This window comes from Stomoxys calcitrans, chromosome 2, assembly GCF_963082655.1.
Source record: "Stomoxys calcitrans chromosome 2, idStoCalc2.1, whole genome shotgun sequence".
Taxonomy (NCBI): Eukaryota; Metazoa; Arthropoda; class Insecta; order Diptera; family Muscidae; genus Stomoxys; species Stomoxys calcitrans.
Window position 1 is genome coordinate 105,541,389 of NC_081553.1, and position 14,849 is coordinate 105,556,237.

General features: G+C 39.7%; 1 protein-coding gene across 2 annotated transcripts in view; it reads left to right on the plus strand.

Moving 5' to 3' along the window:
- The first annotated feature begins 8,063 nt into the window (after positions 1 to 8,063).
- LOC106084814 (homeotic protein labial) overlaps positions 8,064 to 14,849 on the plus strand; it is a 110,590-nt gene continuing 103,804 nt past the window's right edge. For both annotated transcript variants that reach the window (XM_059362996.1, XM_059362997.1), the window contains exon 1: positions 8,064 to 9,974. In XM_059362996.1, the coding sequence (XP_059218979.1) occupies positions 8,642 to 9,974 (1,333 nt within the window). In that variant the 5' untranslated portion in view covers positions 8,064 to 8,641. The remainder of the gene's footprint in view (positions 9,975 to 14,849) is intronic.

Here is a 14,849-nt window from a genome sequence, read left to right on the forward strand (position 1 = left end):
ATGATATTATTGCAATTTTAGTCCAAATGGGATGATCATATATAAGGAAGCTATAATTAAATCTGGGCCGATTTATATGAAATTCACCAATGACGCCGAGACTTTTAATAGAACGCTTTCTGCAAAATTTCGTGAGAATCGATTTACAAATGACGATAAAATTGCAATTTTAGACCAAATGGGACGAACATAAATGTGAGAGCTATGCCTAAATCTGAACCGATTTTTTCCAATTTCAATGGGCTTCGTCTCTAGACACAAGAAAATGATTGTGCCAAATTTAAAGACTTTGTATACAAATTAACATGGACAGACAGTCAGGCGGACATAGCTAAATCGAAAGTGATTCTGAGTCGATCGATAAACTTATCAATGGGTCTATCTCTCTTCTTTTTGGGAGTTCACTAAGTTATAATACCCTGTACCACAGTAGTGGTGTAGGGTATAAAAACACCTTAGAGAGTTGTCTTCCGTTTCATTATCCGCGTAAACACTGTACCTCGTACAATGCCATTACAAGGTGGAGTAAGTAGCAAACCTACTGTGACGATTTTTGCTAACTTCACCGCATACTAGGTCTCATCGGTTTGAACAATGAGTCTTTCCATACACATGGAAGGATGCAGACTAACTTCAATTATGTATGTGCATACACCACTGCAATTATACTTTTCCTTTCTGCGTTGGCTGTAGAGCTATGCAAAGCTGTCACATAACCACAACCAGCATGTGACAGGACTACAGAGGATGGTTGTCAAAGGAATACCTGCATTGTTGGCCCATCTTTGTTCATTTCGCATTTGTTTGCAAATATCCGCTGGGAATTATCGATTCAGAAGAATTCATGACCACAAATGTGAACTGGGACAAAGGAGCAAAACTACATACATACATACATACCTACTTTGATTCACACAAACATTCATACATAGATAATCGATGGCTACAGAGACAAGAAGCTGGCTGTTATTGAGACATCATGGATGCTGGCTTTCAAAGATTGTAATGGATTTACGAACTTTGTGCATACAAATTGAATTCCTTTGAGTATTTGTTTTCTTGGCCACAACTTGTTTTCAAGTGGGCGTTACCTGTGAAAAGTCGAAAGGAAAATACAAACACCATGTACCTACACATGTCACATTGGCCAAGACAACTGGCATTAAGATCGCAATATGACGCATATGCAGGTGCGTCTTTTAAAACATTGCTAATCGGAAATACATTTGCTTAAATTAGGTATATTCTCCCGTGTAGACAGAAGACAGTTTTAAATTATTTCTTTTTTACTAAAAGTTATTATGGGATATTTGTTTTGAAGTAAAGGGCAACGACTCAATTATATTCAACGCCTCTTACACACTATTCAACTGAACTCATCTGAAGAATACAAATATTTAAAGACACTAAATGCGCAACCTTAAAATATATAGACTGGTTCTGTCAAAGGTATATTTTGATTGTTGCACGATTTATCAAATTTTGTAGAATCCATCCTTACTTTAACATTCCATTAAGGAACAGAGGACAAACTTTTCACATATCAATGATTGGTGTCTGATTCATGTTTAATCACAACAATCAACCACTACTCCAGACCGATTGTCCTCCTGGCCACACTGGATGTGAAGAACTCATTCAATAGCCCCAGTTGGTCTGACTTCTTCCAAGCGCTCAGAGAGGACTTTAATATCCCGGCGTATCTGATGAGAATAATGAGAAGTTACTTGCGTGACAGGGTACTTATCTATAACTCTCAGGATGGAGCAGGTGAAGAAAAGGTCACATCAGGAGCGGCGCAAGGATCCATACTTGGACCGGGTCTTTGAAATGCCAGTTATGATAGAATACTTCGAACAGAGATACAGAAGGTGCAGAGCGAAAACTATGACAGGTGGTGTTAAGGGAAAAATACTGGCTGGACTTCCACGGCTTGCAACTAGCCATGCAGAAGACGGAGTTGCTACTCCTGACGAGAAACAAGTAAAAAGGCGTTAAGTTCGGCCAGGTCAAACTTTGGATAGCCACCACCTCGGGTATATATCTAAACCACCTTTCGTCATAGTCTGGTGAAAAATGCATAATTTATGCTATATCGAAATATGGTCCGATTTGAATCAAACTCGGCACGGACATTGAGTGGTCTAATAAGTACAAGTCATTGTTCAATTTTGTGCAACAAAATATTGGTCTTTTTAGTAGATATATCAAAATATAGACCGATCTGAACCACATACGACACGGATGTCGAAAAGCCTAATATAGGTCACTGTGTCAAATTTCAGTGAAATCGAGAGATCGTTCTATACGGCAGCTATATCCAAATCTGAACCGATCTAGGCCAAATTGCAGAAATATGTAGAGGGGCCTAACACAAATCGCTGTCCCAAATTTCGGCGACATTGGACAATAAATACGCCCTTTATGGATCCAAAACCATAAATCGAGAGATCGGTCTATAGTGCAGCTATATCCAAATCTAAACCGATCTGGGCCAAATCGAACAGGGGTGTCGAATGGCCTAACAGTACTAATTGTCCCAAATTTCGGCTAAATCGGATAATAAATGCGTCTTTTATGGGCCCAAGACCTTTAATCGAGAGATCGGTCTATATGGCAGCTATGTCCAAATCTGCACCGATCTGGGTCAAATTGAACAGGGGTGTCGAAGGGCCTAACAGTACCAACTGTCCCAAATTTCGGCGAAATCGGACAATAAATTGGTCTTTTATGGGCCCAAGAACTTAAATCGAGAGATCGGTCTATATGGCAGCTATATCCAAATCTGGACCGATCTGGGTCAAATCGAACTGTCCCAAATTTCGGCGAAATCGGACAATAAATTCGTCTTTTATGGGCCCAAGACCTTAAATCGAGAGATCGGTCTATATGGCAGCTATATATAAATCTGGAAAGATCTGGACCAAATTGAAAACAGATGTTGAGGGCTTCAACACAATCCACGGTCCTAAATTTCGGGCCCAAGACTTTAAATCGAGAGATTGGTCTATATGGCTGCTATATCCAAATCTGGACCGAACTGGTCCAAATTGCAGAAAGATGTCGAGGGGCCAAACTTAACTCACTGTCCCAAATTTCGCTGAAATCGGAAAATAAATGCGCCTTTTATGGACTCAAACCCGATCTGGGCTAAATTGAAGAATAATGTCTTAGGCCCCAACGCAACTCACTGTCCCAAGTTTTGGCAAAATCGGATAATAAATGCACCTTTTATGGGCCCAAGACCTAAGATCGAGATATTGGTCTATATGGCAGCTATATCCCAATCTGGACCGATCGGGGCCAAATTGAAGAAGAATATCGACTGGCCTTACACAACTCACTGTCCCGAATTTCAGCAAAACCGGATAATAAATGTGGTTTTTATGGGCCTAAGACCCTAAATCGGCGAATCGGTCTATATAGGGGGCTATATCAAGATACTAGTCCAATAATGCCCATTTTCGATCTTAACCTGCTTATAGACAAAAAAGAATCTGTGCAAAGCTTCAGCTCAATATTTTTTTTTTAAGACCGTAGCGTTATTTCAACAGACAGAAGGTCAGACGGACAGACATGGCTGAATCGTCTTAGATTTTTACGACGATCAAGAATATACATACTTTATAGGGTCGAAAATGCATATTTCGATGTGTTGCAAACGGAATGCCAAAATGAGTATACCCCCATCCTTCGGTGTTGGTTATAAAAATATCCCAGTGGAAGTGGGTACGCGCATAGATGACATACTGGTAAAGACGAAGAGTTCGGTCAAATATCGAGGGATCTGACTAGATACAAAGCTGACCTATGCAGAGCAAATCCGGCATGCGACAAAAAGTCCGCTAGTCTTAATGGTGACATTTAATAGCATCCTCCTCTAATAACATGCTCCTCCATCCTCGCTAGCATGACTAGCGAAATCCCTGATTTCGATACAGAGGACGGCGGCTCTTAGGGTCATATCATCCTACCGGACAGTGGGGGAGCCGGGTCATACGAGAGGAGACTCTCGCGAGATGGCAACATAGGTGGGCGAATGAGACAGGCCAGGTGGACGCGACTAAAAATACCCAATGAACGGATGTGGAAAGATAGGAAGCACGGCGATGTCAACTATTACATCACACAGCTGTTGACAGGCCATGGTTACTTCCTAAAATACCTGCATAGAATGGAAATTCTCCTCAAGCAGGTGCATTTATGAGGACCTAGAAGTTGCAGACGATTTGGAACACACATGCTTCCACTGCGAGCGCTGGGTTGAAAGACGCAGGGAATTGGAAACAACGATTGGTGACGTTTCGCCTGAGATAAAAGCCCAAAGGACGCTGGAAGATGAGAGGAAATGGAAGGCGGTGATGAGATACGCCGAACAAGTACTGCCTAGAAAGAAGGTAGACATGGACGCATCGGCATAGAGTATAAATGCGGAGGTCTGGACGCAGACACAATGATAATGATATGGATAATCACCAGATATAGGGTCCACATCTCTCTTTTATAGCCGAGTCCGAACGGCATTCCCCAGTGCGACACATCTTTTGGGGAGAAGTTTTTAGATAGCCATTATACCGTTTTTCCAAATAGCAGAGTATCTCACAAATGTAGACAGCTTTAGCAGAGGATACAAATATGTCCCTCGGCTAAACAGAAGAAAAACGGATTGGGATAAATGTTGGCATACATTCTGCACGACTATCCCTTCTAGACCAAAAAACGAAGAGTAGAAACTGCGGAGGACATAGACATAATGGCATACAGCTATTTTTTGAGTGTTGCGTGAAAAAGGCAACATCCAAATCCAAAAGATAAACAATTTTAATCTTTGACGCCTAACAACACTTCTCCATGTATTGCAACACAGAATGACGTTCGATTTCTTTCGTCAAATTTGAAAATTCTTTATCTCTTTCGCGTTGCTTTAGTGGGATTTGTTTGCAGAGTCGCATTTTTCAATGCAACGTTCAACGTGCTCATTGTGTTTTGGTCTTAATGGTCAAGCGGATCACGAAGGCCTTGAATGACTCGCTTGTGTCAGCAAGTCCTCTCTCTCTTCTGTAAGGTACCAAATAGTACCAAGAATATCAAGGTATAAATTAATCCCAATTTTAAGAGCTGTAGCTCAATTCGTAATGAAAGTACCATTTTGACTGTTTTAGTACCTAAATGTACGATTTTGAAAAAAAATCTTCTGGTCACCCAAATTTATAATCAAGTTGTAGCTGCATAGTTGCCCAATATATTCTTTCAAGGTACCAATTACACCACAATTAGTACGTTTTCTTCCATATGTCGTATTTTTGTCAACACTGCGATAATATTTGTCAAATTGTTTAATTTTAGCAGTTCCCGTTCGCTGTAGGCGAAAATAAGCTAAAACGTACTATTTGGTACTTTTTGGTTCCAAAACGCAAAAATTTTGAATGGATCGGTTAGTCATCCATAATATATTTCCTTCTTGTATCTGCATGCTAAATTTCAGACCTCTAGCTTCATCTGTAAAGAAGGTACCAAATGGTACCAAAATGTAAGAGTAAAATTTCAGACTTTTATCTCCATCTGTACAGAAAGAACCAAATAGTACCAAAATGTGTGCATTTTTGATGGATACTTTAGTCATATATCATCTATTACCTAATTGTACCTACCTGCCAAATTTCGGACCTCTAGCTTTTTCTATGAAAAAAGTACCAAATGTTGCCAATTTTGGTAGCAAAATGTGAGAATGGTGAATAGATCATTAAGTCACCATTCATTAATTTCTTAGTTGTACCTACATTCCAAATTTCAGATCTCTATCTGCATTTACGAAGAAAGTACCAATTTCAGTACCAAAATTTGCGAATGGTGAATAGATGATTTATGCACCATATGGTTATGCATCATATATTTCTTAGTTGTACATACATACCAAATTTCATACTTCTGGTTCCAGAAGTACAAAATGGTACCAATTTTGGTACCAAAATGTATTAATTTTGAAAAGATCATTTATTCATCCATCATTTATTTCTTATTTGTATATACATGCCAAATGTCGGACCTCTAGCTCCATCTATAAAGAAATTCCCAAATAGTACCAATTTTGGTACCAAAATGTTCGAATTGTGAAAAAATCATTTAATCGCCCATCATATATTTCTAAGTTTTACCTACATGTACAAATTCAAACCTCCGGCTTCCTCTGCACAGAAAGTACCAAATGGTACTAAAATTACAATTCCTACGGTACCAAAGCGTGCGAATTGTAAAAGATTATAGTCACCAATCATATTTTCCTAGTTGTACCTGCATGCCAAATTTCAGGCCTCTAGCATTATATGTAAAGAAAGTACCAAATGGTACCAAATTTCAGCTCTCAAGCTTCATCTGTAAAGAAAGTACCAAATGGTACCAATTTCGGTACTAAACGTACATTTTCTCCCGTTACCAGTACAATTTTTCCAGTTTTGTTTTCACCCTCTAACTTTTGCACCAGATGTTTTTTAAGTCAAATTTCAAAATTCCACCTCTATCCATCCGCCCTGTGCTAAGTTCACCCATTTCGTACATTTTTGGTGCTTTTTTTAATGTACAAATTTCCAAAAACTCTTATAGTCACCCAATTAAGGTTGCCACAGTGTACCTAAGTTGCAAAATTCAGAGCTCCAGTTCAATTGCAAAGAAAGTACTAAATAGTACCAATTGCGGAACGAAAAGTACTATTTCTCCTACTTCCGGAACGATTTTCCAACATTTTTTTCTTTAAGACATGTGTTTGAGACGCTTTTTAATTTGAGCCCAAGAACCTAATTCTAGCCCTTTGCGTTCGCTCTGGGCAAATATGTATCATTTTGTACTTTTTAGTACTTAAACGTACGAATATCACCAAATCCAGCTTTAGCCGTTTGTGCTGGGCAATGATCAATCAGTCAACAACACAACTCTTTTATATATATAGTATTTATGTTATTTTATTTATATTTTATTCTAATTCGAGTGTAGCAAACTTCTCTAAAAGGAAATTTTAAGTGTCTCCAAATGGTTGTGATATCCATCTTTCGCCGAGTGGCACGTTTCCTACCGCACTGAGACACTAGTTAGACTAAAATCAGATATCGCCTGAGACTGTTTTCAATTTCCTTGTGTGTGACTCGAGCGATAGCAAATGTTTGCAAGGATGTCTCCCGGCACTAGCTTTACAAACAATAATTTATGACAGAAAGAGCGTTTCTTCACGAATCTACCAGCTCTTAAAAATTTAAAAAGCGAAATGCTAGAATCTTTAGGTACAAAGAAATCATATCGCAACCTTTTTATGTCGCCAAATAAAAGCCCATTTTAACAAACTTCCAATAGTATACGCCTTATCGGTCATAGATAGTGATAGTTGCATTTAAATCTAATAATATTGCAAGATTTTATTTGCAAAACAAAGCACATGTTTAGCTTAAGAGATCTGCTACTGCCCCATCCTTTTATTTCACTACTCTGCCGTTTTACACAAACTCACTTACACACACCTAAAGCTACGCAAAGTGAGTGAATGACTAACACCTGGAATGTCAAATAGACCAAAAATTGAAAATGGATAAAAAAAAATAGAAAACAATAACAAAACAACAAATTTAGTCAAAATAGAATGGCAACATTTGAAATGGAGAAAGATTGGCATTGTTGGGCTTTTCGCACAATGGCAGATGGCAAGCATAACAGCAAGACAAACTAAGGAATGAAAAGGCAATAGCATAACTCACTCTCACTCTCTGAGTAAGAGAAGAACAAAAAACAAATAGCACGACAACAAGGCGGAGTTAACGCACATCCAAATGCCTTTCAATGCAACAACAAATCAAATGTAAACACCATCATGCGATTGACAAAACAAAAAAAGACAACAACAATTTGCAGAGGTATTAAGTGTGTATTGCATGTATTTGTGTCTACGGGTTAGAGAGAGATAACTGTATAGTGAGCTCTGGTCTTGCTTGTTTTTACCGTTCGTTGGTTGTGCTGCAGTGTTTATGAATCAGTTGTGAATTGCCTTCACGCCGGACGACAGACTTGAATTTTTGTAGTGCGCACGCCACACTCGCTCGTTGGTTCGATCGATTGTTCTCGCTCGTTAGAAACATTTTCCCGGGACTCACCAACTGAGTTTTTCCTCAGCCCCAGGCATGGAATGGAAAAATATCGAAAAAAGATTTTTACCACATTGGTTGTAATTTCAAGAGCTTATCAAGCAAAGAGCATTGAAAAGTTGGTGAAAAGCGACGGTGATTAATCAAACAAAAAATTAATAATACGAAAAATTGGAGACGGGAAATACAATCAAAATTTTTGTGAAAAAATTAAAAACGGAAAATACCAGCAAAGATTTTGTAACCGAAAAATTGTGGATATTTTGGTTGCAATTTAAGAAGTTTTGGAAATTATAAAAACAAAGTGTTCTATAAAAAAATTAACTACAACAATTAAAAAAAACTTCAACAAGTGTTTTAAATTAAGCATTACAATCAAAAAAAGCAATAAAAGGCTTAACTTGTTTAAATCTATAGGAAATTGTTGTGAAATTTTTCAGTAACCGGGTTTCTGTAAAAAAACTATCCGGTTAAGTGCATTACTCTGCCATTAAACCCCCTGTTTGGTGCTAGCAAACATGATGGACGTAACCAGCATGTACGGCAATCATCATCCTCATCACTCCAACACTTATCATGCGGCTGGTACCGTAGCTCCCGATATGACTTCTGTGGCTGCAGCAGCCGCAGCCAATGGCTATGCTAATGCATATTTTCCCAATACCACGGTTATGGCTCATGGTGCCCTGCATCATCAGCAGGGTCATCATTTGAACAGTGGCTATATGGCCTATGATGGGGCTTCCCCTAATTATTATCAGCAGCAACAACAACAACAACAACCAACCCCTCCCCAACAGCTACAACAGCAACATCAACTATCACAACACCCCCAGCAGCAACAACAGCAAGGCCACTCTCAACAGCTAACACCACCGCCCAGTCAACCTTCATCAGCGGGCCATAGTCAGGCGGCCCTCTATTCCCATTCACATTCCCATTTGTTTAGTCCCACGGCAGCGGAATATGGTATAACCACCTCCAATCCTTTGGCCGGAGCCACCCCCACACATCCCTCCACTGCCAGCCATTCACCTGCGGAAGCGGTCTACTATGACAGTGAGTCGGTGCATGCCTATTATGCAACGGCTGCGGTGGCCACAGTTCCACCGACAACCACAAATTCCCCCATAACGGGGGCCAATGCCACGGGCCAGCCTACACAAAATGTACCACTTGATCCGCCCATTATAAGCTCGGAAAATGGCCTGAGCTATACAAATCTGGACTGCCTATACAATCAAAATTCTCCCCAGCAACTTGGAGGGGGAGGTAATCAAGCCAACTATATGGTGCATGAAGAGAAATATGCCACCGTGCTGCATTCCCAATACCCCAATATGGATGAAGGACTAATGCATTTGGCGGGCAGCAATGCCAACCAACAATCATCCCAGACCCATCAACAACATTCGCCTCAACTTTGGCATCACCATCAGCACATGACCAGCACTTATGGCCATTTGGATGCCAATGGTTTACCCATGGACTCCTACAATATGCACCCCCACCTGCATGCCCACAATATGACGCCACAACACTTAACGGCAGGGGGGCAATTGAGTGGCGCTCAAGCCGCTTTAATGCAACACCACTCTCCCAATGGCCCCAGTGTAGGGGTGCCTGCAAATTGTGGACCCAATTCTAATGCACGTGCACAACATGTGATCTCACCGGGGGGAACCACCACCAACTCAAGCACATCGTCGGGTTCCTCTTCATCGGCCAGTAATTCGGCTTCATCCAACAATGCAGCGGGGAGCCAGGGCCAAGCCAAATCTCCAAGTCAAGGAAACAATTTGCCCACCTACAAATGGATGCAGTTGAAACGAAATGTACCCAAGCCCCAAGGTAAGTGAGATTGAATTGAGATTCTAGCAAAAATAAAAGTGTGGATTTGAAGTAGAGAACTGCGACAAGTGCTATTATGACACTTGTGTCTTAATTAGCTGCTTAGCTGCTGCTTTATGAACAAGTTTAATAACATATTTTTTAATTGCTATGCCTAGAATTTATTGGCAAGCGAAATTATCTCCGCTCCAATGGGCCATAAATTTTCAATTTATAAAAAACATTGAATTTATTATTCACTATATTTACGTAACAAACTCACTTCACAAAAGCAACAAAAAAAAAATGATTTAATGTTTATTTGTCGTTTAATCTTTATTCGCTTAATCGAGCAATTAGAGTGATTAAATTAATAGATAAAAATGAAAAAAATTTAAAAAAAAATTTTTTATACATAAAAAACCCTGACCAAGTGTCGGGGAAGACAGATAATCATAAATTTCGGTTAAATACTGGTGGTTAATCATATCTTATGTATTGGGGGTATAAATTTGTTTTGATATATGAATTTTGTGTGGGGTTTTGAAGCTAAATTTTGAAAAACTTGGTCAAACAATTAATGTTGAGCCGAAAAATTACGGCGTCAATAGATGAAACAACGGAGTGATATTGAATTTTAGATCATTTTATGATTGAATTCAGGAAACGGCAAATTTATCAGGCTACAACTATCATTCTCTTCCATATGTTCAAGTGAGGTGATGTTCATTTTAGTTCTTAACCTTTGGATGCGACTCACTGTTGAATCTGCCACTGTAGGTTGGCTGTACATCAACTTAGACACTCCTTATACAACACAAACAATTTATGTTTAATCATATGGAAACAACATTTAGACCACACAAACTGACATCGAAACTTTGCTCAGGTTATGTTTTAGCGGCAGTCGGTAACTTTCGGCATGTTTTCCAATAAGCAAGTGACCTTTTCCTGTCAAATTTCGAGGAAATCGGTTAACAAGTGACCATTTTATTGTAGTATTACTGCAAATCGGACGAACATATATATGGGAGCTATATCCAAATCTGAACCGATTTTTATGACATTCACTAGTAACATCGAGAATCATAACAAAATCGTTTCTGTCGAATTTCAAGAGAATCGGTTAACAAATGACCATTTTATTGCTGTATTAGTGTAAATCGGACGAATATATATATATATATATATGGGAACTATATCCAAATCTGAACCGATTTCTATGAAATTTGCCACTAATATCGTGAGTCATAAGGAAATCCTTCCTGCCAAATTTCGAGAGAATCGGTTAACAGATGACAATTTTATTGCTGTATTACTGCAATCGGACGAACATATATATGGGAGCTATATCCAAATCTGAACCGATTTTTATGACATTCACTAGTTACATCGAGAATCATAACAAAATCGTTTCTGTCGAATTTCGAGAGAATCGGTTAACAAATGACCATTTTATTGCTGTATTACTGCAAATCGGACGAAATTTGGGAGCTATATCCATATCTAAACCGATTTTTATGAAATTTACCAGCAATATCGAAAGTCATAGGAAAAGTCTTCCGGCCAAATTTCGAGAGAATCGGTTAATAGATGACCATTTTATTGTAGTATTACTGCAAATCGGACGAACATATATATGGGAGCTATATCCAAATCTGAACCGATTTTTGTGACATCCACTAGTAACATCGAGAATAATAACAAAATCTTTTCTGTCGAATTTCGAGAGAATCGGTTAACAAATGACCATTTTATTGCTGTATTACTGTAAATCGGACGAATATATATATGGGAACTATATCCAAATCTGAACCGATTTCTCTGAAATTTGCCACTAATATCGTGAGTCATAAGGAAATCCTTCCTGCCAAATTTCGAGAGAATCGGTTAACAGATGACCATTTTATTGTAGTATTACTGTAAATCGGACGAACATATATATGGGAGCTACATCCAAATCTGAACCGATTTTTATGACATTCACTTGTAACATCGAGAATCATAACATTCTGTCGAATTTCGAGAGAATCCGTTAATAAATGACCAATTTATTGCTGTATTACTCTAAATCGGACGAATATATATATGGGAACTATATCCAAATCTGAACCGATTTCTATGAAATTTACCAGCAATATCAAAAAACCTTTTTGCCAAATTTCGAGGGAATCGGTTAACAGATGACCATTTTATTGCTGCCTATTCCAAATTTGAAGACATCCGATCGTCTTCAAATTACGACCTGTACTTTGTACACAAATTAACACGGACAGACGGACAGACAGACAGACAGACGGACATAGCTAAAACGAATCAGAAAGTGATTCTGAGTCGGTCGGTATACTTACCATGGGTCTATCTCTCTTCCTTTTAGGTATTACAAACAAATGCACTAAGTTATAATACCCTGTACCACAGTGGTGGTGTAGGTTATAAAAACTCCAAATTTGTACTCATGAACATTTCATTGGTCATGTGGCGGCTACGGACATTGTGTTATGCTTGATACAATATCCGATGTTCCAGGCAGTGTGGATTACACCCTACCTGAGCCGCTTTTTGATAAAAAAGTACTGTACTACTATTCCTGATAGAACCGATTGGAGCTACGATATCCCTGGTAACAGAAGTTACATAGACTTCTTGCGGATGGATCGACGCTAGACAACCAAGTGGAGTTTGGGGTGTACTCTAAAGATCTAGAACTGGTAATAACGAAAAACCGACCACTGCAATGTGTAGATTGGAACTATACCTGTTACAGTTGTTGGAGGTCATAACAAAACACTGCTTGCAAAATGTCAACCAAATCGAATATTATTGCGCCCTCTAAAGGCTCAAAATCTCTAATATGAAGATTGGTATATATGGTTGTTCTTGTTGTTGTACTATGGTTGTTGTTGTTGTTGTACCCTCTGCACGCACCCTATCTGCGACTAACATGGGGTGCGTGCAGAAGGATCTGGGTTTTGAGTCGATTGACTCTGGCTGGGCAGTTAAACAGGTGACGTGTGTCGTGTAGTCCCTGGACACAATCGGGACATACATCCTGCACGTCGGCATCAAGCCTTGCTCTGTAGGAGTTTAGGTGGCTGCATCTGCCGGATCGTAATTGAGCCTGGTTTGGCGGCGGAGGTCAATTTCTTCAGGTGCAATGGGAGGCGGTCGTTCTCCAAGGACTACATTCACCCGGTAGCTATTTACCGGATATGCAACCATGTCTGCGTGAATATTGTCTAGACCTTCTTGATATACCACTTAATTCAGAGGTTCTCTCTTGTAGCGCTGAAGCTCACGCTCTAGATCATGTATATCTACATTTAGACTTCTGGACGTTGGATAAGTATCCACCGTCCACAAGATGACATACAGATTAAGTGTGAAGCAGCCACTGAGGCTTTCAGACTTAAGGCGATGGTATAGTCGGGCGATGATGCAAATGCAAATTTGTCCTTGAACATTTCATTAAGGAATATTGGCAAACTTCTCACATATTCCATTCATGTTTGGGTTCAATGATAAGGGGCCTCCTTTTTATAGCCGAATTCGAACGGAGTGTCGCAATACGACACCTCTTTGAAGAAAAGTTTTTACATCGGTACAGTACCTCACAAATATCGGCAGCATAAGAAGAGGATAACCACCGCTGAAACTTTTGACACTTTGACACTTGAAGTCAAGTGCGAGGTACTGCTGCCTGCCGTGCAGTCTTGGATTGACGCAACTCTGGAGTTGCCATCTGGAAGTTCATGCTATAGGAATGGATCAAAACTGGAGGACAAAGTGGGTCTGGTCTGGCCTGAGAACCTAAACGGTCTGACCATAATACGGTCCTGCAAGCAGAGATCCGGGCGAGGACGTCGAGTGTGAACATCTTTAGAGACAGTCAACTGACTATCAGGACAATAACAATCAAGGCGCTAAGGTCACCAATAGTCTTATAATGTAAGAAGGAGATCAACGTCTTCTCTAACGATGGCACGATTCGCATTGTTTGTCTGCCGGGCCATAGCGAAGTAAGGAAGGATGAAAGATCAGACGATTTGGTCGTGAAGACCAGAGACTGCCGTCAATTGATTAATCCGAAGCTTTTCGGGTCGACACAGTCCAAGTTTAGGGAGTGGGCTAGGGTGATCAGTTTGCGTTTTAAAAACCGGGTTTGCGGTTTTTTGAGCTCAGGACAATAATCAGTTTCTTGAAAGTTATTTTAATTTTTCAGGTTTCATGCTAAACCGGTTTCTTATTAATGGTTAATTTCTAAATCATCAGAGATTGAAAAAAAGGATACGGTGTCAACCACTTTTGACTTCATCTAATTATTACGCATATAATGATAAGGGTTTTCTTTTAAAGAAAAAAACTGTTTAACCAGGTTTTTAAAAATCTCAAAACGGTTTTATAAGAAAAAGGAAATTTTTCGAATAATTCGAAACCCGGATTAAGGAAAAAGCCGGTTTATTGATTACCTAAGCGTGGGCGACGAACGCGCATGTAAGACTGTGGAACAGCGAAACGGTCGGTAAAAAGCAAATTTGCCCATAAACATTCCATTAAGAAATGGGGCAAACTTCTCACATATCAATGGGTGCTGTCCGATACAGGTTTAAGCTAAATGATAGCCGAGTCCGAACAGCGCGCCGCAGTGCGATAACACTTTATGGACAAGTTTTTACACGGCTGCCATACCAAGTAGTACAGTTCCTCACAAATGTCGCCAGCATTAGGAGGGGATAACCACCGCTGAAAACTTTTCTGATGTTCTCGCCAAGATTCCAACCAGGCGTTCGGAGTCATAGGCGGACATGCTAACCTCTGCGCTACGGTGGCCTCCATACGTTCGGTAGAAACGACGAAAATTCTACGGAGGATCCGGCACATGAGAAGACAAGGCTA